The 26003-nt window shown below is 41.5% G+C and overlaps 1 protein-coding gene across 5 annotated transcripts in view; it reads right to left on the minus strand.

The window, feature by feature from the left end:
* The window catches only part of LOC135215488 (recQ-mediated genome instability protein 1-like), a 359294-nt gene that overhangs the window by 44454 nt on the left and 288837 nt on the right, over positions 1-26003 (minus strand). For all 5 annotated transcript variants that reach the window (XM_064250249.1, XM_064250248.1, XM_064250246.1 and 2 more), the window contains 2 exons: positions 15581-15714; positions 6908-7094 (listed from right to left, as the gene is read on the minus strand). In XM_064250249.1, the coding sequence (XP_064106319.1) occupies positions 6908-7094; positions 15581-15714 (321 nt within the window). The remainder of the gene's footprint in view (positions 1-6907; positions 7095-15580; positions 15715-26003) is intronic.

The raw sequence follows: 26003 nt of genomic DNA on the forward strand, positions 1-26003 counted from the left end.
AACACCATGCCCGCTACCGACAAAGGACCCAATTTACAACAACTATCATAGGTAGCCTCTACATTCTTCAGGTAAAATGAGGCGAACACAGATCTCGATCTCCAAAACGTAGATTGAAGAATCGAGGAAAGCGACATATTGTGCTTGAAGCTTAAGGATGTCGCCACTGCACGTATTTCATGTGCTTTCACCTTAAGCACATTTAGAGTCTGATCTTGGACTTGAGAGTGTGACTCCAGTATCAGACTTCTCAAAAAGAACGAAATAGTGTTCTTGGAGAGGGGTTTTGCAGAATTCTTAACCGAACACCAAAGTCGGTCGGAATTACCTCTAACGGATTGTGTCCTTGACAGGTAACATTTCAGAGCTCTGACAGGACATAGTAAATATTCTTCGTCCATCGGACCCACTATATTAGATAATCCCTTAAGTACAAAAGATTTAGGCTATGGGTTAGAGGGAGATTCGTTTTTTGCTAAAAATTCGTTAACAAAAGAACAAACCGCATTACGATTTTTGAACCCCACCTCTTTGTGGATGGCTTGTAACTCACTCACTCTTCCTGCTGTAGCGTAGCCAAAGCGAAGAGAAAAAGTGCCTTCCTCGTTACATCTCTCAAAGACGCTTCACGAAGTGGCTCGAATCGTGAAGACATCAGAAAAGTTAAAACTACGTCCAAGTTCCAGTCCACACTATCCTTCTTGGATACTTTTACTGTATTAAAAGATTTAATTAAATCTCCAATATCCTGGTTAGAGGAGATGTCAAGCCCTCTATGCTTAAACACTGAGGACAGCATAGCTCTGTACCCTTTAATTGTCGATACCGACAAGTTCTTAACTTCTTTAAGGTACAGCAAAAAATCAGCTATTTCTGTCACAGAGGTTTTAGAAGACGAGAAATTATGTCTTCTGCACCACGTCCTAAAGACTCCCCACTTCGATTGGTAAAGCTTGGCAAAAGAGCTTCTTCGACAGTTAGCAATAGCCTCTGCCGCTCTACGAGAAAACCCCTTAGCTCTGACGAGTTTCCGGACAGTCTGAACCCTGTCAGTGACAGAGCGGACAAATTCTGATGATACCTGTCGAAGTGGGGCTGTTTGAGTAGCCGAGGATACTGAGGAAGAAGTCTGGGATGGTCTATAACCAACTTGAGAAGGTCTGGAAACCACTCTTTCCTGGGCCAGAATGGTGCTACCAACGTCATTGACACATTTTGATGTGAGAGGAACTTGTTCAACACCTCTGATCATTCCAAATGGGGCGGGGAAAGGCGTAAACGTCTAGAACCCGTCCAATCCTGAAGCATTGCGTCGGTCTTCCAAGCAAGAGGATCTGGAACTGGGGAACAAAAGATCGGAAGTCGATTGTTGCTCGACGTGGCAAACAGATCCACTGAATGTCTTCCCCAAAGTTTCCACAGTTCCTGACAAATTTTGTCTTGCAATGTCCACTCCGTGGGAAGAACTTGGTTTACTCGACTGAGTTCGTCCGCCAGTACATTTAACTTCCCCTGTACAAACCTTGGAACGAGGGAAATATCCTGATCTTGAGACCAGAGAAGGAGATCTTCTGCGACTTTGTTGAGGGAGAATGAATGGGTTCCTCCCTGATTCCTGATATAAGATAGAGCGGTGGTGTTGTCGGAGTATACTGCCACTCTCTTTCCCACGACCAAAGGAGCGAATGCTTGCAGACCGAACCAAATCGCCTTCAACTCCTTCATGTTGATGTGATTCAACCTCTCTTTCTCTGACCATAATCCTGAGATCTTTTTGGTCCCTAGGAGAGCTCCCCAACCTCTGTCCGATGCGTCGGAGTATAATTCTACGTCTGGGTTCCTTAATGTCAGGGAGAGACCCTCTTGCAATCTTTCCCTCGACATCCACCATCTCAAGTCGTTCTTGATCTCTTCCGACACTGGGAACGAATAAGTGTCTGGTTGAGACTTCCGACACCAACTCGCTTTGAGATAAAACTGAAGAGATCTCATGTGAAGACGACCCAACTTTACAAACGTCTCTACTGATGATAACGTCCCTAGAAGACTCATCCATTCCAAGGCGGAGGAGGACTGACGGTTCAGGAATTGGCTCACTTTTTTGAGGCAAGATTCTATTTTTTTCGGGGACAGAAAACCCGCCCGAAAAGTCTGAGAGTCCAGAATCATCCCCAAATAGGGGATCTTCTGGGACGGCACTAATTGAGACTTCTCCAGGTTGATGAGAATTCCCAATTGACTCGCTAATGACAGTGTCTTCCGTAAATCCTTCACGCACTGTGTCCTCGAACCCGATCTGAGAAGCCAGTCGTCCAGGTAAAATGCTGCATTTATGCCCAACATATGCAGCCATTTCCCCAATGGAGCAAGAACACGAGTAAATACTTGAGGGGCCATCGAAAGGCCGAAACAAAGGGCTCTGAATTGATACGTCCTCCCTTCGAACACAAATCTCAGGAACTTCTTTGAACTCTGGTGAATCGGGACATGAAAGTAGGCGTCCTTCATGTCCAGGGACACCATCCAATCGCCTGGGCGAAGTGCCGACATCACAGAATGATTTGTTTCCATATTGAACTTTGTCTTCAGCACAAAAAGGTTCAATGCGCTTACATCTAGCACTGGCCTCCAACCTCCCGAGGCTTTGGGAACTACAAAGAGTCTGTTGTACGAATCCCTGAGAACTGTCGAGGACTTCCTCTATTGCTCCCTTCTTGATGAGTGCATTGACCTCTGCTGCTAAAGCCAAAGCTCTCTCTGATCCTGGAGAATATGCTGTTAAGCTGATTGGTGTTATCGGAGAGAGGAGGATCTAAAACAAAAGGAATCGAGTATCCCTCTCGAAGAACTTGAACTACCCATTGCTCTGCACCTCTTCGACTCCATTCTTCCCAAAAAAGATGGAGTCTTGCCCCTACTTGCACGTGAAGGAATGGCTTCTCACTTGTCCGAAGGTTTGGGGGGAGGTTTCTTTGAGGACTTGTACTGTGGACGCAAAATTAGTCCTTGGGTCGTTGCCACTTAGGTTTATTCCCTCGAAAGGAATGCTTCTGAAGAGGAGAAGACTTAGCTCCTGTCGGAGTAGGCTCTTTCAGACGTCTGGAAGACTGAAGAAGGAGATCATTAGTAGATTTCTTTTCTAAATCCGATAGAATTTGTTGAATGGTTTCTTCAGGGAAAAGATGAGATTTACAGAGAGGAGCAAACATGAGAGCCGACTTCTGGTTATTAGTGACTCCTTTAGACACGAAAGAACACCACCTTTCTCTCTTCTTCATCACTCCCATTGTGAAAAGGGCTGCTAATTCTCCTGAACCATCTCTAAACAGCCTTATCCGCACAGGACAGAACTCCTAACCAGTCTGTGGCAAAAATCTTCTTCTAAAGACTGACAGTCTTCAATCTTGCGAGCTAAAGAGGCAATAGTCCAGTCCAAAAAACTAAATACCTCAAATACTTTAAAAAATATTCTTCACCAAATGGTCCAGCTCTGAAGAAGAAAACAAAATTTTAGCTGACGAAAAAGCTGCTCTTCGGTGTGAGTCCACTAACCGGAGAAGTCTCCCTGGGAGGAGGCAGACACTCCCAAAGAAGGAACTTCTCCAGTTGCGTAGAAGCGATACGCTTTACTCTGAAGCTTAGAAGGTGGGAAAGCAAACAAAGCCTTACCTGTTTCCCTCTTCTTAGAAAGCCACTCCGTTGACTCCTTGAGGGCCTGCTTCGAGGACTGAGAAAGAACCAGTTTAGGTAGACACGAATACGCTGTCTTCCTATCTTTAACGAACATGAAGGCGGTGAAGATGGAGAAGCAGGTTCAAAGTAATCTGGATAAGTGGACAGGAAAATTTAAGAAGATCGAATAAGCCGACGAATCCTTGTCATCTTGATCCAAAGCTTCCTCTTCAGACTGCACGGAAGCAGAGTCGAAATCAGGCTTATGTTCTACCGGTGGAGGATTTCAACAAACTCATAAGATCCTGGAAATGCTTCTTAAATGGAGCTAAGGTAGAATCGTCTAACACTGTAGAAGCGATGGTCTTTCAGTCGAAGAACGATTCTTTTCTAACAGGTGAAGTCTCCGCACCACGAGTCGACACAGGCGAACAACCAGTCGAAATTCCTATCGACTCACGGCGAGGGGAGTCGAACAAAGACGAGCGAATAAGCTTCTCTGGACAGTAATACGGAGTCGAACGAGGCGACCGAGCCGAAACTGCGACCGAGACTCGCTTGGGAGAGTCGAGCGATCGTGAATTATCACGAAGTTTAGTCCGAGAGCCATTGCTTTTAGCCGAAAAAATGCGACTGCGGAGGAGATTCACTAAATATCACATCGGAGCAAAAAACTACGAAGGTTGAGGACTCCAATGCCTCTTAGACTTCTTAACAGGAGTCGGTGACGAATCACCCGCAAGAATCGAATGTCTTTTAACGGTCGAGACACCAAATCACTTCGCCTTTTGCGCACTGGCGATTGCACTTCCGAATCAGAAGACAGACGAGAATCACAAACACTAACACCTTTCCACATCTTTTTGGACGACACCCGCGATGTCGTCGGAGTCGACGGGCTGACCGTGGGCAAACTCCCCCAGACTCCTTCCGACCTCCGCGTATGGTCTTCTCCCGGTTGCGGGGGAGCGGGACAGTGACCTTCGTCTGGGAGTCGAGGGGGAACGGACAACCGCCTCCTCAGGCGCAACATTAACACTGCACTGCACTAGATTTCACTGTACTATCTACGAAAGCTTTAAAAGACATTCCTAACTTCATAACTGATTCAGCTAACACTTCGAACTTTTTATCCATCTTAGACTCAAGCAAGGCAATGGTGTTGGGTTCGGAAACATGGGCAACTTGAACAGGGGTAATCAAAGGAGAAGTAGGAGGACTATTAATTGGAGAAATATTCTCTAATAAAGGAGAGGCAAGAGAAGACTTATTTGTCTCCGAAGGAACAGGAGTAGTTTCTAACCTATTCTTACTACTAGCCCTAAGAGCTGCCTTCCTCTTCCTATCTTTCTCCATTTTTTCAGCATGCGATCTAACCGCCTTCCATCCCTCTTCATCCAATTCTTTACATTCATCACATGTCACATCCATACCATTACAATTTTGTCCTCTGCATTTAGTGCACTTAGAGTGCGGATCGTGACATAACTTAGCTAATCTTGTTTTGCAGCCAGCGCTGCAAAACCTTACAGCAGATGAACTAGAATCTGACAATTAGCAATAATGACAAAAAACTGAATAGAAATAGCTAACTGGCAAGAAAAAACCAAAAACTTGTACATCACCAAACCAAAACCAAAATCCAAAATGGCGACGCAGGAGACTGCAGCGAAAATCTCACAGGTGTTACCCCGTGAGCGGCAGAAACGAAAATTGACGGTAGAAGGCTAGCAGTACCCAGGGTTCCCGGATGTGGGCGGGTCTTGTATTACCTATACTTAAGATAGCAACGCCGCTGGCGCCAACAATTTGAATTTCGACTGCCGTAGGTAAGAAGCTATAAGCTATGTAACTGTTCGGTAAGTCACTTATGTGAAAATGATACACCAGTAGGGGCTTCACCTTGCAATCCCCACTGGCGTTTGAACAAAGTGCAAGCGTAAGCCTGTCTATCATAGGCTTATGCCTGGGTAGCTTCTTCTCTTCCTCCGTGATGTACGTCCGATGAGGCATTTTTTTCCAAAAAAGGCCAGTCTCATCACAATTGAAGACTTCCATGCGAAGCCTTGAACTCTGGGGTTTGCGCTGAAGTCCCTTCCCCTCCGTCGTCAAATCGCCGAAAATAGCGCTGGCCTTGTGGGCGATTGCTGTCTCCGTTACCGTATCGCCAGCGATTTCTTTGTCTTTTATCCAGACGAGGAGCAGCCGTTCCATCTCGTCGTGCACGTGTCTCCTCTTGCTGGACAAAATAGTGATGCCCTTCGACGGTGTAGCTGCTTTGATGGCATCCTTCTGTTAAAGGATGGTGCCTATTGTCGACGGATTACGGCCGTATTCCTTTGCGATCATACTCAATCGCATACCAGCTTCGTAATTCTTGATGATCTCCATCTTTCTCCCCAAAGAGAGCATGCGCTTCTTTCCATGAATTTCAACTTTCTTGGGACCCATGACTATGTTATCTTGTAAGTAATTTACGTATAAGTAACACAATACAGTTTTCGCATAACACGATAATAGTACTGCAACGAAATCACTAACGAATTTACGTTACTAAATGAAATTGTTGGACCGAACGAATGCCGTGTGCGTACGGTAAAGATGTTGGTATGAAGAGGCCAAGATAGGTACGCCACCACGTATACATATAAGATGCATGATGGGAGGGATGCTGTCCAATAGGAGAGAAGGATTTCATGGTAGTGACTAGCATCAGGAACCAATGGGAGAGCAGGAGGATGGTGGCGAGTCTACTAGTACTAAGATGGCGGCGCGCGGCACGAGTTTCAAAATTGTTATCCGGGCAAATCTCGGACTTTCAGAAACCTTTCGTATCTTGAAAACTTTTCGTATGTAGAGCCGTTAAATTTTACACACACACACACACACACACAGGCAGTCCCCGGTTATCAGCAGGGTTTCCATTCAAACGGCTTGATGACAAGCAAAAATTACCAATAACCAAAAATCTGCAATTTTCAGCACTTATTGGGGCTGATAACCAGTTACTGGCGCCTCTGTTAGGTATGTATTGCTGCCAAAATTCTATTATCGGCACACTTCAGCACCAAAAATTGCCAATTTTCAGCACTAGACAAGCGCCATAAAACCAGATCACTGATAACCGGGGACTGCCTGTATTCTAGATCTATAAATATTTTGCAAAGAAAAATCTGCCCCACTCCAAAATTAGTTTTGTAAGATTCAAAGTCCCAATATCTACTAATGTGCGTACCTGTTGTCTATTCACTGAGGATGCCATTCTTCCTCCAACTTGTCCACTTGCAACATTTGGCAGGTTTTGTGACCTTGGTGGTACCCTGTTAACTTGAGAAGGATAATACTGAGACATCTGACTTTGAGGGACCTGTGTTGCTTCAATTTCCAACAGTTCATGTGGTTCATCCGTTTCCTCAACACCTCTGCCAAACATACAAAAATATTTTATGAATAACTTGAATTTTTCTCAACTTACAAACTGTTATTTTACATGACTCAATTTAACATATGAATCCCCACTGGTGAGCTACCACATCGGGTAGGTCCATGGCTCATATACTATTAACCCTTTAATGCCGATTGGACATATTAAACGTCAATATAAATTGTCTGTTGGGTGCCGATTAGACGTATATACATTGATATAAAAAAGTTTTTTTAAAAATTCGCGGAAAAATAGTTATAGGCCTACTATGCAAAAACTTTTGAATCACTTGGGGGATGCTGGGAGCTCACGGATCAAGGCGTTGTTTTGTTTACAATCGTTACGCAGGCGCGCAAGAGCGAATTTCTCTCTCCTCGCACTAAAAAGCATCAGCGACATATCTCAGAAATTATTTTGTCACTTTGACATAATTTTTGCACCACTTCATATTAGCCATTACATGGAGTATTATACATGAGAATGGGCGCAATTTTATGCAGATAAAAAATGACTCATGGTTGTAGCTTTTATCAGTTTTGAAATATTTTTATATAAATAACGATAAGTGCCAAATTTCAACCTTCGGTCAACTTTGACTCGACCGAAATGGTAAAAAAATGCAATTGTAAGCTAAAACTCTTACATTCTAGTAATATTCAATCATTTAACTTCATTTTGCAACAAATTGGAAGTCTCTAGCACAATATTTCGATTTATGGTGTATTTATAAAAAAAAAAACATCTTCCTTATGTACGCGCGGTAACTCTTCCAATAAAATCTGAAATTTTTTCGTCTGATTGTCATAATGTTTGTACCATTTTAAATTAGCCGTTACATAAAGTTTTATATATGAAAATGTGTGCAATTTTATGTAGAATACAACAATAAACAACCCATGGTTGTAGCTTTTATCAGTTTTGAAATATTTTCATATAAATAACGATAAGTGCCAAAATTTCAACCTTCGGTCAACTTTGACTCGACGGAAATGGTAGAAAAACGCAATTGTAAGCTAAAACTGTCACATACTAGTAATATTCAAATATTTACCTTTATTTTGCAACAAACTGGAAGTCTCTAACACAATATTTTGATTTATGGTGAATTTATGAAATAAACTTTTTCCTTACGTCCGCACGGTAACTCTTCTGAAAAAATCATAAATTTTTTCGTCCGATTGTCGTAATGTTTGCACCATTTTAAATTAGCAGTTACATAAAGTTTTATATATGAAAATGTGTGCAATTTCATGTAGAATACAATAATAAAACAACCCATGGTTGTAGCTTTTATCAGTTTTGAAATATTTTCATATAAATAACGATATAGAAAAAATTCATCCTTCGGTCAACTTTAACTCGACCGAAATGGTCGAAAACTGCAATTGTAAGGTACAACACTTACAATCTAGTGATATTCAATCAATTACCTTCATTTTGCAACAAACGGGAAGTCTCTAGCACAATATTTCGATTCATGGTGAATTTTTGAAAACAGCTTTTTTTTATGTCCGTGCGTTACGAATTCATGCATCATTTTGTAATAATATTTTCTCTGTGTTGCCATGATCGTTTGACAATGTTATATACCAAAATGATCGCCAAAAAAATTAACTCGTTAGCTTTAACCGTTTTACTCACAGCGCGATTTGCATACAACTGTAAATGAAATTTTTTTTCGCAGTGTCATATATCCCAATATTTATATACATTTTTTTTCATTTCTGATGGTTGCATACTAAACTTCAGGCAATGACAAAAAAATGAGCCAAAAATGAACTCTTAATCTTGAAAACTAAGCGTGCTGTGATTTTTTGAAAAAAAAAAAAATTTTCAGCTTCGGCGCTCACTCGTGAACGCCGCCGGCATACGGGAGACGATTTTTAAAATACCGCTTCGGCATTTAAGGGTTAACAAATTATTACAAATGGAGATGCAGAAAAAAACTTACAGTATAACTGGAAAATTGACAAACTTTCTAAGACAATTTGTATTTTTCATAGCTACAAACCTGAGGTCTTAACAATAGGATAATTTCTAGCGCCTAGCTGGATCCGGTTAAAACGCAGATGAAAGCAAGGAATCTTGTGATGTCTGGCAACGCATGCGTAAATGGGGTAAAGAGTGGTCAAAGACCACGCACCTACGCCACCGCGTCAAGTCTTTCCCAACTCAGGATGTCTCAACAAACAGAAGGGTGGCTAGAGGTGGGCAGTATAATGTTAAGACCTCAGGTTTGTAGCTATGAAAATACAGATTGTCTTAGAAAATTTGTCATTTGTTCATAAGCGAACAAACCTTCGGTCTTAACAATAGGACAGACTCATACTTGGAGGGGGTTACAAGACATCCTAAACCGGCTGGGGGCCTACCCACCAGTCCAGCCCCAGAAGAAATGACTTCTGGAGAGGGACTGAAGCCTGTTGAGAAGCTAAATAAATTGATATCTAACCACTCAGACCCTGAGTGACGTACAATGATATATGGGAGAATCATTGTACGTATAGGGAACCAAAGAGAAACTGACTGTCCAACAGCAAACCAATACACCAGGGTTTGTTACTACTCCCAACTCCTCCTTGCCAAGGAGTCGAGCATATGCTAACAAATAGAGGGTTTGATATTTGTATATTAAGCGACCTCACTATCAGTATGACTACCTTACTCACCGTATGAGACCAGTCCTGCGAATGACATGTCTATTCCTTAACCCGCCCAAAGGAAGAAGGAGAGTTACAAGAGAAAGAAGGAGACCAGCCAACTCGCTCATTCTCTCATCCACACAATCATCTTAGGTAAGATACAAAAGTGCCTTGTTAAGGGCAACTATGAGTTACACAACCTGTTGGGCAGCCAACACAAGACCCAGGGTAAATGTGTCCGTAGACCTGTGGGCAACATCCTTAAAATAGGAGGAGGTGAATGTGGACTGGTATAACCAAGTACCAGCACTCAACACTCTACGTACAGCCAGGTTCTTTTTGAAAGCCAGAGAAGGATCAATACCCCTACCGTCATGCGCTCTAGCCTGCACAGGCGTGGTGGCGAAATCATCAAGAGCCAAGTATGCCTGTCTGATGGCTTCCCGTATCCAAAAAGAGATAGTATTCTTAGACACCTCTTTTTTAGCATGGCCTGTGATAACAAAAAGTCTGTGGCAGCCTAGGTGCCAAGTCCTTTTAAGATAGTAACGCAGGGCCAGGACAGGGCACAACAAGAGCTCTTGAGCATCACCACCCACAAAGTCATTTAGTGATGGAATGGAAAACGAAGTGAACCTGTCATAGTGCACAGAGGGATTTTGGGTCTTGGCCATGATTTCTGGGACAAATTCCAAGGACACCAACTCCCAACCCCTGGTGTGCTTCACATCATAGCTCAGACTAAGGGGCTCTCCTACCCTCTTGGAAGATGCCAATGCCAGAAGGAAAACTGTCTTGAGCGTCAAGTTCCTGTCAGACAAGCAACGCAAAGGCTCATATGGACTCTTAGTAAAGCTCTTGAGAACAGAGGAAACATCCTACGATGGAGGCTTGAGCTCCCTAGGAGAACTCGACTGCTCAAACCACACATAGAATGCCATGATGCATCAGTCTTTCTCCCAACCCAGGAAAGAGAGATGCGGAGAGGTGGGCAGTAAACATTAAGACCTCAGGTTGGTTAACCCTTTAACGTCGACTGGACGTATTTTACGTCGACATTTTTTGTCTCTCGAGTGCCGACTGGCCGTATTTTACATCGCCATACAAAAGTTTTTGTAAAAATTTGCGGAAAAATACTTATAGGCCTACCAGCCGAAAACTTTTGAATCACGCACCTTGGGGGATGCTGGGAGTTCACAGATCAAGGTGTTGTTTTGTTTACAATTGTTACGCAGGCGCGCAAGCGTGAATTTCTTTCTTGCCGCACTAAAAAGTATCAGTGACACATCTCGGAAATTATTTCGCCACTTTGACATAATTTTTGTACCATTTTAAATTAGCCGTTACATGGAGTATTATATATAAAAATGTAAGCATTTTTATGTAGAATAAAAAAAAAAAAATACTCATGATTGTAGCTTTTATCAGTTTTGAGATATTTTCATATAAATAACGATAAGTACCAAAATTTCAACCTTCGGTCAACTTTGACTCTACCGAAATGGTCAAAAAACGCAATTGTAAGCTAACACTCTTATATTTTAGTAATATTCAATCATTTACCTTCATTTTGCAACAAATTGGAAGTCTCTACCACAATATTTTGATTTATGGTGAATTTATGAAAAAACTTTTTCCTTTCGTCCGCGCGGTAACTCTTCCGAAAAAAATCATACGTGCAATTGTGGTAATGTTTGCACCATTTTAAATTAGCCGTTACATAAACTTTTATATATGGAAATGTGCGCAATTTCATGCACAATACAACTAAAAACAACCCATGGTTGTAGCTTTTATCAGTTTTAAAATATTTTCATATAAAAAATAAGTGACACATTTTATACCTTCGGTCAACTTTGACTCTACCGAAATGGTCGAAAAACACAATTGTAAGCTAAAACTCTTATATTCTAGTAATATTCAATCATTTACTTAATTTTGCAACAAATATGAAGTCTCAAGCACAATATTTCGATTTATGGTGAATTTATGAAAAAAATAACATTTTCCTTACGTCCGTGCGGTAACTCTTCCGAAAAAATCAAACGTACGATTGTGGTAGTGTTTGCACCATTTAAAATTAGCCGTTACATAAAGTTTTATATATGAAAATGTACGCAATTTCATGTAAAATACAACAATATATAATTGAAGGTTGTAGCTTTTCTCATTTTCGAAATATTTGCATATAAATCACAATAAATAGAAAAAAAACCACGTTCGGTCAACTTTGACTCTACCAAAATGGTAAAAAAACGCAATTGTAAGCTAAAACTCTTACAGTCTAGTAATATTCAGTCATTTATCTTCATCTTGAAACAAATTCGAAGTCTCTAGGACAATATTTAGAATTATGGCGAATTAAAAAAAAAAACTTTCCTTCCCTCCGTGAGCAGATTTTCCCCCGCAAATCTCCGAAATGAGTATATCGCATTCTCGGAATATTTGCTCCATTTCATACTAGGCATTTCATAGAGTTTTATATATGAAAATGTGCGCAATTTCATGTAGAATAAAACAAAAAATATTTGAATGTTGTAGCTTTTCTAATTTCAGAAATAATTGCATATTAAATAAAATATATAAAAAAATTTGACATTCGGTCAACTTTAACTCGTCAGATATGGTCGAAAACTGCAATTGTAAGCTAATACTCTTACAGTACATACAGTAATATTCAATCATTTGTCTTCATTTTGAAACAAATTGGAAGTCTCTAGGACAATATTTAGATTTATGGTGAATTTTTGAAAAAAATATTTGTTTATGTAAGCGCGTTACGAATTCATGCATCATTTTGTGATAATATTTTCTCTGTGTTGCTTTTATCGTCTTACAATGTGTTATATACCAAAATTATCGCAATTTAGTGTACAATACTGCAAAAAAAATTAACTTGTTATCTTTAACCGTTTTGTGCATAGCGCGATTTAAATACAATTAGTATATATGAAATTTTGTTTTCGCGCTATCATATATCGCATTATTTATATATGATAATGATAATTTTTTTAATTTCTGATGGTTGCATCTAAACTTTAGGCAATGAAAAAAAGGAGCAAAAAATGAACTCTTAATCTTGAAAACTAAGCGCGCTGTGATTTTTTGAAAAAAATATTTTTTCCGCTTCCGCGCTCACTCCGAGACCCCCTCGGCACACGGAAGACGATTTTTAATATACCCCTTCGGCGTTTAAGGGTTAACTATGAAAATACAAATTGATTAAAAATTTGTCATTTGTTCAAATGCAGAACAAATCTTCTGTCTTAACAATAGAATAGACTTATACTTGGAAGGAGGTACAAGTATCCTAAACCAACTGGAGTTTACCCACCTGACCACCTTTCTTAGAAGAATGAGTTCTAAAGAAGGGGGGTCCAAGCCTGTTAGAGACTAGACAATCGGATATCTAAAAACCCAGCCATCTGGGTTGAAACACAATGATATATGACCAGATTCATTGAAATTCCAGAAACAAAAGAAAACCCTGCCTGCTCAGGCAACAAACCATGCAAGCCACTGAGGTTTGTCGCTACTCCTCACTCCCCTTGCTAGAGAGAGGAGCACTTGCTACTGAATAGCAGATTTGTCTATTGTAAAGTAACAATACAAAAGCCCCACCAGTATGACCACCATACTCACCTATATCATACCAGTTCAAGCATATTACGTTTCTATTCTTCAACCCGCCAGTAGGAAGAAGAAAGAAAGAAAAAAAAAGTATGAGAGGCCAACCAACTCACTGTACTGCCAAGAGCACTGTAAATTACGTCACTGGACCCAAGGAAAAAGTGTCCAAAGGTGAAAGAAAGTGAACGTGGATTGACGTAGCCAAAAAACAGTGCTCAAAATTCTACGAACAGATGAAGTTTTTCTTAAATGCCAGAGAGGAAATTATACCTCTGATGTCATGTGCTCTAGCCTGCACAGACTCAGTGACAGAACTAGCATGTGAGGAGTATGCCTGTTTAATCATCTCACGTAACTAGAATGAAATTGTGTTCTTGGACACTTCCCTTCTGGACTGGCCTGTGCTAACAAAAAGCCTACAGCACCTAGGCCTTCATATAACATCACATTACTCTGACTGGGCAAAGCATGAGCTCTTGTGGATCGTTATCCACAAAGTCATTCAGTGAGGGAATGGAAAATGAGGCAAATCTGTCATCATGCACCAAGGGATTCTGGGTCTTGGCCACAAATTCTGGGACAAATTCGAAGGCCATAGACCCCAACCCCAGGTGTGTTTAACATTGTAACTTGGGCCATGAAGCTCCCCACCTCCTTTCGAAGAAGCCAAGGCCAACCGGAAAACTGTCTTTAGTCAGATCCCTGTCTGATGACCAACATAGGGGGCTCGAATGGAGCTCAAGTGACTAAAAAAAGATCCCAAGCAGGAGGCTTGAATTCTCTTGGAGAACAGGACTGTTCGAAACTCCTGAACAACAAGGAGATTTCCCAGGATGAAGAGATGTCCATGCCTTTCAGGCACAAAACCAAGCCGCAGAAAGACTTTCTCAACCCTGAGGTAGATCAGAATATCCGCTAACCGCTGAACAGAAGCTCTGAGTGGAGAGAAACCCTTTCGATGACACCAATCACAGTAGACTGCCCATTTCCCCTGGTAAACTGCTGACGAAGATTTCCCGAGATAGTCGGACATCTGGCCCACAGCCTTTCTAGAAAAACCTCTTGCTCAGAGGGGATACTTGATAGTCTCCAGCCATGAAGACACAGGGACACTGCTGATTAGTGAAACCTTTCCACATGAGGTTGGCAAAGGAGCTGTCACCATGGGGGAATTTCTCTTGGAACCTCCGATAGAAGAGACAGAAGGTCCGGGAACCACTCTGCTTGAGGCCACAGAGGTGCCACCAAGGTCATCCTGAGATTTAGAGAACTCATTACTAGAGATTGTTGCAAGGATGCTGCAAGGCATCCTCTGCTAGAGCAAGAGAATCTGGGACCACTGAACAGTAAACCTCCAGCTTCCTGCTGAAGCAAGTGGCAAAGAGGTGAAAAAGCCTGTCCACCACGTGCTGATCCAGAGACCACTACGTGCCCAGGATTTGGTTCCAACAACTCAAGCTTGTCAGCCAACACAGTTTTCTAACCTAGAATGTACCTGGTGGAAAGCTCTACCAGGTTGTTGATTGCCTACTGGTGCAGCTCAACTGTCATCCTATTGTTTAGACCTCAACGTTTGTTAGCTATGAAAAATACAAATTGATTAAAAAAATTTTATTTGTTCCCAAGGAAGAGAGTAGACCCCATGTCAACCTTGTCTGAAGACTGCTAACTGGATCAAGATAAGAAGTAACTGGAATCTACAGAAACAGTTACCATACCACGACCAGAAATAAGTAACAATCAATCAAAATAAAACCAATGTCAACTATGCTATACACATAAGCAGAACCAGATCCAGATCTGCTGGAATTTGCACTGTGCACAGGACAACAGCCGGAGCAAATACTACCAGGTGGGCATGTACTGGTTGATGAGTCAGGCTCTTTGACTGCCTCACCCATCTCTCCCACAGTTATTCAATTGGTTTAGTGATAATTCTCTTTAAATACCGCCCCTTCTTTTAGAGATGAAATCACAACATTCCTAACACCTTCCAGACAAAATCCCACTGCTACCTTAATCAAAATATTAATGATTAACTTTTTCTTTGTTTTTTACAGATGACAGCATTTCAGAGAAAATTTCAAGATATGAAATTTGCATGTCATTAGATTCTCGGAAGGATAACAAAGACTAATTTATGCATTTCATATGATCAACCAACATAAAATTATAAATTGTAAGTTTCCAAGAGAATTAGCAAGACACTTACAAAGTACGAGCAAGGACGTTTTCTACTGCATTAGTAATACTCAAGGACTCTGTAGCACCTCCTAAAATAGTGATATTGTCCCTAGTCAGCAACAGTACCCCACGCCTGCACTTGACAGCACCGGAAACTAGTACCTTTAAAGTATAAAAAAAATGTTCCTAGTGAAAAAGGAATATTAAATCATATAAGCATAAAAGTATTTCTATTTCCTTCACATAAAAAACAAAGTTGGAAGTAATGCAGAATAAGAAAAACTAAATATTTTTTAAGTGCAATATCAAAAATTCCATATTTACGTGTTTGTAAAGACTTCAAGCATTGAATCTTATTTTTTAGACACAGCATAATAATGTATTAAGTTAAGCCAAATCCAAACTTGTATAAAGAATGATTGCATAAAATCAACATATCAGATGACTTTAAAAATATATGATTATGATAAAATAGGGTTTTACATATATTTACCAAGCAATTACATAGCTGAAAGCTTCCTACCACGGCAGTCCAAATTCAAATTTGGCAGTGGTGCCACCATCATCAGTGTAGGTGAACAGGACCCGCCACTTTCGGGATCACTAAGTACAGCTTAGCAGAGAACTAATAATTTGTTGAGCTACCATGTCCTTTGATTATGTAATTGCTTGGTATGTATATGTAAAACATTATTTTATCATAAAAATATCATTTTTACATAAGTGACTTATCAAGCAATTACATAGCTGATTCCACATTATAAGCAAGGTAAGTCTGCTAGCATTGTAGTACTTGCTGTACCTTACATGGTAAGAGAGCCACTGCAGGTAATTACCACCTCTGGTCAGCGCTCTCTTAACCTGTATGAAGTGTGGCAGTAATGGCCAATAATTGCCCCTACTTTAGTAGGTACAGTAGTACCTCGAGATACAAAATTAATCCGTTCCGAGGCGGCCTTCGTATTATGAGTTTTTCGTATCTTGGAACACATTTTACATGTAAAATGGCTAATCCGTTCCAAGCCCTCCAAAAACACCCCAGTAAATTATATTTCCAGGCCTAAAACACATGTTCTAGGGTTACAACGGAAGAAATATGACTCCAAAAAGGCAAAATACTGTACATACTTGAGTAATATTCAACTGCATGTAATGTTCAACCCCATTTTTACTGCATATATTAGGACTTTAGCATATGTCCCTTAGCAATAAGCCTAGCCTATGTTAGCGGTTGCTACTGTAGCCTAGTCTATGATTTTGACATCTAAACCTAAGAAGCTAAAAGCTTAGAATATGCCAATAAAATGTATAAATAATCAGTATGTACTCATTTCTAATAATTATTAATTAATCATTAACTATAATACACAAACAAACCAAGAACTTACCTTCCAATCGATTGTTTACATTCAGCTCTTACCCGTCTTACGAGTATCGAACGAGCGCCAAGCAATCATTTTTCCTAGCATACAGTAAGCCATAAATTGTCATTAGTACTCTCTTCAACTAATGAAACTACCAAACAGTATAATAACCATTCATTTCTATTCTTTATTCTATCTTTACCTAATGGAGATACCGAGTTACTGACAGCTATAATGAAACATATGTATACGTAACGTAATAATAAAACAGAAGAAGAATTCTAAAAAATATGTATTTGTTGGCAGTCTGATTTATTTTATAGTTTATGATATCTAATTCACAATTTTTTTATTAAATGTATTGCATGTACTCATTTCAAATAATTATTAAGTAACCATTAACTATAATAAACAAACAAAAAAAAGCTTCCAAACGTCTGTTTACATCCAGCACTTACGAGTATCCAACGATTGACAAGCAATCACTTTACACAGTAAGCCATAAATTTTCATTATCTCTCTTCAACTACTGAAACTACCAAACAGTATAATAACCATTCATTTCTATTCTTTATTCTATCTTTACCTAATGTTTTTTTTCTATTAAATGTATTGCATGAATAAGCTTTTCAATTTATAGCATCCTTTTACCAATAGAATACTTAAAGCACAAGGGGTAGATGCTGACCAATAGGAGAGCAGGACCTTATGGGGTGACTAGCATCAGGAACCAATGGGAGAGCGGGAGGATGGTGGCGAGTTTACTCAGTTGGCGGCGCAGGAGTTTTAAAATTGTTCTCGGTGGTCCGGGCAAATCTCGGGACTTTACAGCAACAACCTTTCGTATCTTGAAAACTTTTTGTATGTGGAGCAGTACAATTTTTCGCACTGGCTTTCGTATCTCGAGTTTTTCGTAAGTAGGGCCTTTCATATCTCGAGGTACTACTGTATTTTGCAGCCTTGGAATTGCGGTTGACAAAAAAATAACAATATTATGTATTGCCCTTGTCCTGGGTGAAGACCAGAACAAAACAACACTAGTCACCTACACTAATATTAACAAAACCACAACAATGATCATAAAAATGCAACTGGAGGGTACTCTGGGTACATTGTACTCCCAGGTTTCCATAAACTCAACAAACCTTATAACAAGGAGAGGAGACAGTAGGGGGACAAAAAGCCCCCTGCGCTTCCTTTCCCAACACCAACCCAGCCATGGATAAAGGCCCTACATAATACAGTTTTCTAAAACTGCTTCTACGTCCTTCAATTATTGAGAGGCGAAAATTGACTTAGATCTCCAAAACGTAAACTGAAGAATTGAAGATAACTACTTGTTATGCTGGAAGGCGAGGGATGTGACGATAGCTCGCACTTCATGAGCTTTAACTTGAATAAGTGGAAGAGCTTCCTCCTTTATAAGCGAATGATTCTCTGTCCTAATAAGGCTTCTTGGAAAGCGGCCGTAAAGGATTCCTTAAAGACCACCAAAGATAGCTTGAAGGCGCTCGTATTTTCTCTGTCCTATGACTGTAGTATGTATTTAACACGAGAACTGCTACGAGCCTCTAACGCGAAAGCCTGGTAGGGCTAATGTGAAAGCCTGGGTAACAAGACTTTTGTTCACCGAGTGGGTAAATCTGTGTTTCGGCCTGACAGTGAAGAAATTCTTGGAAGAGAAGTGCCTCCCTCTGAAATGTCTGCTGGAGTTGGACAATGTCCCTGCTCACCCTCCTGGCCTCGAGGAAGATATCCTGGCAGAGTATTCTTTCAACAAGGTTCTTTATCTTCTGCCTAACACCACCCCTCTCCTCCAGGCCATGGACCAGCAAGTGATATAGAATTTCAAGAAGCTGTATACAAATCATCTTTTCAAGAGATGTTTCGACATTGCTGATACTTTAATTTTTCATTATTACTGTGATTACTATCAAGTTAGTTTTTTGTTTTACATTCAATTTTTGTATTTAGCCCTCTGGACCTGACTACTGTAACTACCTAAGGTCTCTAGTTGAAATTTAACTTATATAATATGTGCACTAACTGTTATTACTCTCAATGCATATTTTTTTTCTCACCAAAATTATTACTGTTATTACCAGTACTATTATGATAACTAGCTTTTATGCTACCTCAGCTATTTTGTGGATAAGTGCCGATTATTCATTTTCTTTTTTATCATGTTTCATTTATCTAAACTGTGTATGTTACTGTCTGTATTTTGTATATTCAATGTAAAGTGGGCCCCTGTATTCGCGTTCTCCAGATTCGCGGACCCACACATTCACGGATTTCTCTCGGGAACGTTTCCCAGCATTATTCACGGTATTTTTCTATGAGAAGTATCCACAAATTCCTGGTTTTTTTATCAATTTCATCATAGAATGCACTTTTTGTGATAAAACTATTAAAAAAACCAAGTATGAAAATTTTTAGTGATCTTTCTTGAGTTTTAACTAACAAAATAGGCTGTTTTTAGCGTTTTTATAGGGTTTCCAAACATTCGCGGGTTCTAACTATTCACGGGGGAGTCTGGTACGCATCCCCCGTGAATACGGGGGGACCACTGTATATGGCCCTGAGCTGAAATAATGCATATTATTATTATTATTATTATTATTATTATTATTATTATTATAATGCCACAAACCTCACCCTGCGTGAATTTTGGAAGGAGCATTTCGATAGCATGATATGCATCGGACTCATCGATCAAGCTTGGCAGGAGGTTTCGAGGCGAACCTTGAATTCTTCGTGGAGGAAACTCTGACCTGATGCTGTATCCGCCCAAGACTTCCAGGGATTCAACATGGGCGAAGCTGATGCAGATTCAGAAACAGTTGACAATCCTGAAACTGTTTCGCAATCAGATCTTCACAAGATCGTTGCACTCGGCAAGTCCATGGGGCTGGTCATCGACGAGGACAACATCGACCTTCTCCAGGAGCACCAAGAGGAGCTTACGACGGATGACCTGAAGGAGTTGGAGGCCATGCAACAACGTCGTTCAAGAAGAGTTCTCTAGCAGCAGCGAGGAGGAGGAGGAGGACCCTATGACAACAGCAGAAATTAAGGATGTTCTGGTTGCTTTTCATAAAGTGCAATCATTTGTAGGAAAGAGACACCCCGAAAAGGCTTACACAGGTCGTATGCTTGCACAGTTCGATGAAGTTTGCCCGAGTAGTTTCAGGAACATTTTCAAAAGCAGACAGAAGCAAACTTCCTTGGATAGTTATTTTTTAAAGAGGCCTTTAGTAGTAAGCAAACAGGAAGGTCAAAGTGATACGTAAAAACAGAAAATTGAAAGTGGTGAAGAAATTGGGGAAAAAAAATGTAAAGTAAAAAAATAATTTTTTTTTTTTATTTAATCAGAAAAAGGAAAAAAAAAATTTATTTTAAGTTTTTTGTAAAGTTAAGTGTTAATGTTGTCTGCCATTTCTTAATGTGTTTTGTAAAGTTTAGTATTAATGTTTTCTGCTATTTTTTAATGTTTCGTAAAGTTAAGTGTTCATGTTTTCTGCCGTTTGTCCTCCTCCTCTGTCACCACTTTCGGACATCGCCTCATTTGAAAGGTAAGGTTCCACATTTTACTACATACGTACGTACATGTACGTACAGTATTTCTTGTACCCTGTACACTAATACACTTTATTTACAGGTACAGTAACGGTAAGGTTAGGTATTGAATGGTCCAAATTGTTGTATTTCATTATTTATTGGTCAATTTAGCTTTATGATAAAATTTACTGTGGTGTTTTTGTAGGGTTTGGAACGAATTAGGCAATTTACATGTAAAACGTAGTTCTGGACACAAAAAAATCAGGTTAGCAAGGCTGCTTTGGAACAAATTAATTTTGTAACCTGAGGTACTACTATATGTAAACTGCATTTTTATTGCATTTTTCATAAAAAAAACTTTCAAATATTGATTATTTTGCATTTCTGGAGTCATATTTCTTCCGCCAGATTGGCAACGTAAGCGCTGTAACCCTGGAACTTGTGTCGTAAACCTGGAAATAATTTCTGGTGAATGTAATTGAAATGTGTCGTAACCTTGGAATGTCATAAGCCAAACCCGTCGTAAGCCTGTGACTGCCTTATTCACTAATTACTAGTGTATTTTGATGTTACTTTCATGACTAAATACATTTTTATAATACAAAAATGATTTACTAATTTTCAAATAATAATATTGATTAATACTATACAGTGTTCCCCCCTATTCACGTATTAGCTAGAATCTGCAGGTAGTTAAAACCCCTATAAAAACACTCAAAACTGCCTATTTTGTTAGTCAAAACTCAAGAAAAACCAACTAAAAATGTTTATGCCTTTTTTTTTAATATTTTTATCGCAAAAAGTGCATCTTATGATGAAATTGATAAAAAAAAAAACTGGAATTTCTGGATATTTCTCATAGAAAAATACCGGGAATAGGTAAATTTTCCAGGAATAATGGGAGTACTATATGTTCCCGAGAGAAATCCACAAATACACAAGTCCATGATTCCGGAATCCACAAATACAGAGGGTTTACTGTATTAGTAAATTTAATAAGATTAAATGATACCATATAATATGAAAATAATAATTCCCTCTCTGTCCCTTACAGAGATGTGTGTTTTGTATGATAAATAAATGATTTACTAATTTTCAAATACAGGCAGCCCCCTTGGTATTGGTTACCAGCATTTTGGTTTTAAGGCACTTGTTTAATACAGTGGAACCTCTACATACGAAAGCCCCTATGTACGAAAAATCACAATTTTGAAGTAAATTGTATTTTTCCTAACTGTACAAACCTGAGGTCCTTTACATAGGGATTTACTTACAGCGCCAGCTGGACTGGTCACAAGATTTCTAACAAGGTAGTTCGGTAGTAACTGCTTGTCCGATGGTCGGGAGTCCCACCCGACTGGATGTAAACATTCCACTTTGCTTTAGGCCCAGGAACAGAGTGAGGGGTGGCATGAGGTGGGACTACGTGTAAAGGACCTCAGGTTTGTCTTAGTTAGGAAAAATACAATTTACTTCAAAATTGTGATTTGTTCCGACACGTAATACAAACTCTCGGTCCTTTACATAGGGAAGACTCACTTATTGGTGGGTGGAATCTGAGTCTTGTGAACAGACTGGTGTTCACCCGACTTTAGTTCCCTCCCTGGTCGTAAGAGCAAAGGGAGGGGAGCCTAGATTCTGCCCAACTGATCGGAGTGTGCACTGCAGGGTCAGTGGTCAGACCTCTGGACCAAATTCATAAGAGGGAGGCAAGCATGCCTCTTATGAATAGCAAGCAAAAACTAGTTCCTACGCAAGAGCCAATATAAAGTCTTGGGTTTGTCTCTTGTTGGCGTCCACTTCCCCCTTGTTAGGGAAGTGGTGGATAAATGCTTCTATCCCTAATGAAAGGGATAGAATGGAGCTCAGTTACGTAGCCCACCTGCATCAACATCCTGTCCTTAACCTGTAAAGGAGCTGGGTAAGCTACACAACTACTTCAGCAGCCACCAAGGGTCCCAAGGAAAATGTGTCCAAGGACCTGTGGGCAATATCCAGAAGGTAGGAGATGAAGGTGGTCTGGTTGGCCCAAACCCCTGCCTTCAGTACCTGTGCCACAGACAAGTTCTTGCGAATGCAAGGGTTGGACCAATACCTCTGACTTCGTGGGCTCTCGGACGAAGGGTACTGGTGTTGGCACTCCTGTCTGAAGTGTACGCCTTCCGGATTACCTCATGAAGCCAGAAAGAAATAGTGTTCTTGGACACTTCTTTCTTGGCAACCCCGGTGCTAACGAAGAGGCGTCGACACTCAGGCCTGAGGTGACGAGTTCTCTTCAGGTAGCGCCATAGCACCCTCACAGGACAAAGCAGCATCTCATCCGCATCATTGTTGGTGGAGTCTTTCAGGGAGGGAATCATGAAGGACTCGAACCTGGCGTCAGGGACCGAAGGGTTCTGAGTCTTCGCTATGAAGTTCGGGACGAAATCAAGCGTCCCCTCGAGTGCTTAAAATCGAAGGAAAGACCGTGAAGTTCTCCCACTCTCTTAGCCGATGCCAGGGCCAGCAGAAAGAAGGTCTTGAGGGTCAGATCCCTGTCTGACGACTCTCAGAGTGGCTCGAAGGGTCTGCGAGTCAGGCTCCTAAGTACAAGAGTCACATCCCACCCCAGGGGCCTGAGTTCCCTGGGTGGGCAAGACCTCTCGAAGCTCTTCATTAGGAGTGAAATTTCCATGGAAGTGGAGAGGTCGACTTCTCAGTTTATGGACTAGGGCCAGGGTGGCTCTGTAGCCCTTAACTGCGGAGATGGAGAGGAGCTTCTCTCGACGAAGAAAGAAGAGGAAATCCGCTACCTGCTGAAGAGTGGCTCTGAATGGAGAGAGACCCCATCCACAACACCAACCACAGAAGACGGACCACTTTCCCTGGTATACTGCAGCAGAGGACTATCTGAGGTACCCTGCCATCTCTGTTGCTGCTCGGCGAGAAAAGCCTCTCGCTCGCAAGAGATGGTGGATAACCGCCAGCCGTGAAGACACAGGGACTGAACTGCTCAGTGGTACTGCTCCATGTGTGGTTAGCACAGCAGGTTGTGCCAAGGGGGAATCTCTCACGGTGCCTCGGAGAGAAGAGCCAGCAGGTCACCTTCTTCTTCCTCGGCTGTGGGGCCTTGGAAGTCGAAGGGGAAGAGGCGGCAGCAGACGATGACGAAAACGACGACGAAGACGACGACGACACCCTCTTCCTCTTTTTGGACCTCTTCTTCGTCAGCTTCCTCAGGACCACCATTAGGTCCTCCATCCAGGACGGAGCTGGGGCAGTTGCGATAGCAACACTGCCCAACTGCACTTGTCCGGAGGGACCTGTGGCAGCAGCAGTAGCACCACGGGCAGGAACGGAGACAGCAGGATCAGGCACAGGAACTGGTGCAGTCAAGCAGGAAGCTCTTTGGGCACTCGAAGTCAAGGGCTGGGGCGCAGACACCAAACCCAGGCGGAGGAACCATCTCCCGCGGCACGAACGTCATTGGGGCCTGCACAGCAGCTGAGGGGGTCACCGACGTTACGTGCTGCATATACACCAGGTGTAGAGATGGTGGTCGTTGTCAACATCACCGGGCCATGGGTTACAGGGGCAGCCAGGTGTAACAACAGCCCCTAAATGCTGGGAGTGCCCAGAAGGCTCAGCGAGCGCCAGACCTGCTGGAGGTCTCTACCCGCAGCGGCAGTCACACCTGTGGAAGCAACAGTCGGGTGGGGGGGGGGAACCCCTCGCCCGGGGAAGGGAAAAATCCCACCCCGAGTGGCCGGAAGACCCCAAGTACAGTTCCAGGTCAGGGTGTCGCGCCCCTTCCTCTGCACTCAACAGGTCGAACGAAGAGGCGGAACACGACATGTCCCCCGCAGGGAAAAGAGCCATACGAAGGAGCTGGCTAGGAGGGAGGAATGAGGACAACATGTCAGCCACCAGAGGTGTTGCTGGAGAGCTTTGCGACGACCCCTTTGCTACTTTACGTACCCTCTTCCTCCTCTCATAGCACTCCCACTGCTCCTCCGACCACAAAATACAAGTCACAGGGCTCAGCCAAAGAGCAGTCGCGCCCTCGGCACCGTGCAGACACTAAATGGGGGTCCACTACCTCAGAGGACCTAAAAGACCCACCTTACGGCCCTCCACACCAGGGCACACTCTCCGGTTGGTTGGGGGGCAGGGGGGCTTCTCACCTTCATTGGCTTGCATGGCTCCGAGTTCTTGATACAAACCACAAAGTAAACAAAAAAAGAAATCAACAAGTACTGATGCAGGTTCACACTACAAGTACTACAGCAAGGAAAAATTGTGAAAAAGAGCAGCTTCGTAATCGAAAGCATAGAAATTCTCACGAAAATTGCGAGCAGAGAGGTGAACGAACATGTCTTCATCCGACAGCAGCCGAAAGCAAAGTGGAATGCTTACCTCCAGTCGGGCGGGACTCCCAACATTCGGACAAGCAGTTACTACCAAACTACCTTGTTAGAAATCTTACGACCGGTCCAGCTGGCGCTGTTAAGTACATCCCTATGTAAAGGACCGAGGGTTTGTGTTACATGTCGGAACAAATTCAGGTTACGAAAGCAAAGACGAAACAAAAATAATTCATGTTGCGAAAGGGTAAAGTCTGAGATTCGCCCAGGCCACCGAGAACAATTTTAAAACTAGTGCGCCGCCAACTCAGAAGACTCGCCACCATCCTCCCGTTCTCCCATTGGTTCCTAATGCTAGTCACTGCCTTAAGATACTGCACTCCTATTGGTCAGCATGTCCCATCATCCTCTATGTAAAGGTGTTCCTTGACCATTTTTTTGTGGCAGAGTTATTGTAAACACCTGGAATTCGTTCGTTCACATATATTTAGTTTGTAACGTAAATTTGTGTTAGTGATTTCGCTTTTGTTGTACTGTAAGTTACTTTATCATGTTGTGTGTGAACTTAATTACTTACATTATTAGCCATGGGTCCCAAGAATGTTGCTGAAGTTCACAGAAAGAAGAGGATGCTTTCTATGGAGAACAAAGATGGAGATAATCGAGAAGTGTTAATGTTTTCTGCTATTTGTTAATGTGTTTCATGTGTTAATGTTTTCTGCCATTTTTTAAGGGGGCCGGCCGGAACCCCTATATACGGTGGTATAGGGCGAAAAATGCAAAGTCATGAAAAAATTCATGGAGCTTCATATGGTAATTGAGAATACGTATACAAAATATTTCATCAAAATTCCTCTTACTTTCGTTGCTACAAGGTAATTAGTAAACATAACTCAATAAGCGTAAAATATTCATCCGTACAAGAAAATGCAATATTTCTTCTGTTATCGTAAATTTTGATAATTATTGGCAAAGAAATTGTGAGAAATGGCATCTGTAGAGATTCCGTGGCTCGCAGAAGCGAGTATCTGGTTCAACCATGAATCAGTGCGACTATAGACTTCAAGTAGATTACACATTCGAGTTTCACCTCGTGACTTTCGCTTGCTTTCACGTATGTTTATGTATGTTTCGGCAAGCAGTTCATCATGCCAATGAGGAAAAGACAAGGAAAACATCTCGC

Source organism: Macrobrachium nipponense, chromosome 5 (genome assembly GCF_015104395.2).
Source record: "Macrobrachium nipponense isolate FS-2020 chromosome 5, ASM1510439v2, whole genome shotgun sequence".
Classification (NCBI taxonomy): domain Eukaryota; kingdom Metazoa; phylum Arthropoda; class Malacostraca; order Decapoda; family Palaemonidae; genus Macrobrachium; species Macrobrachium nipponense.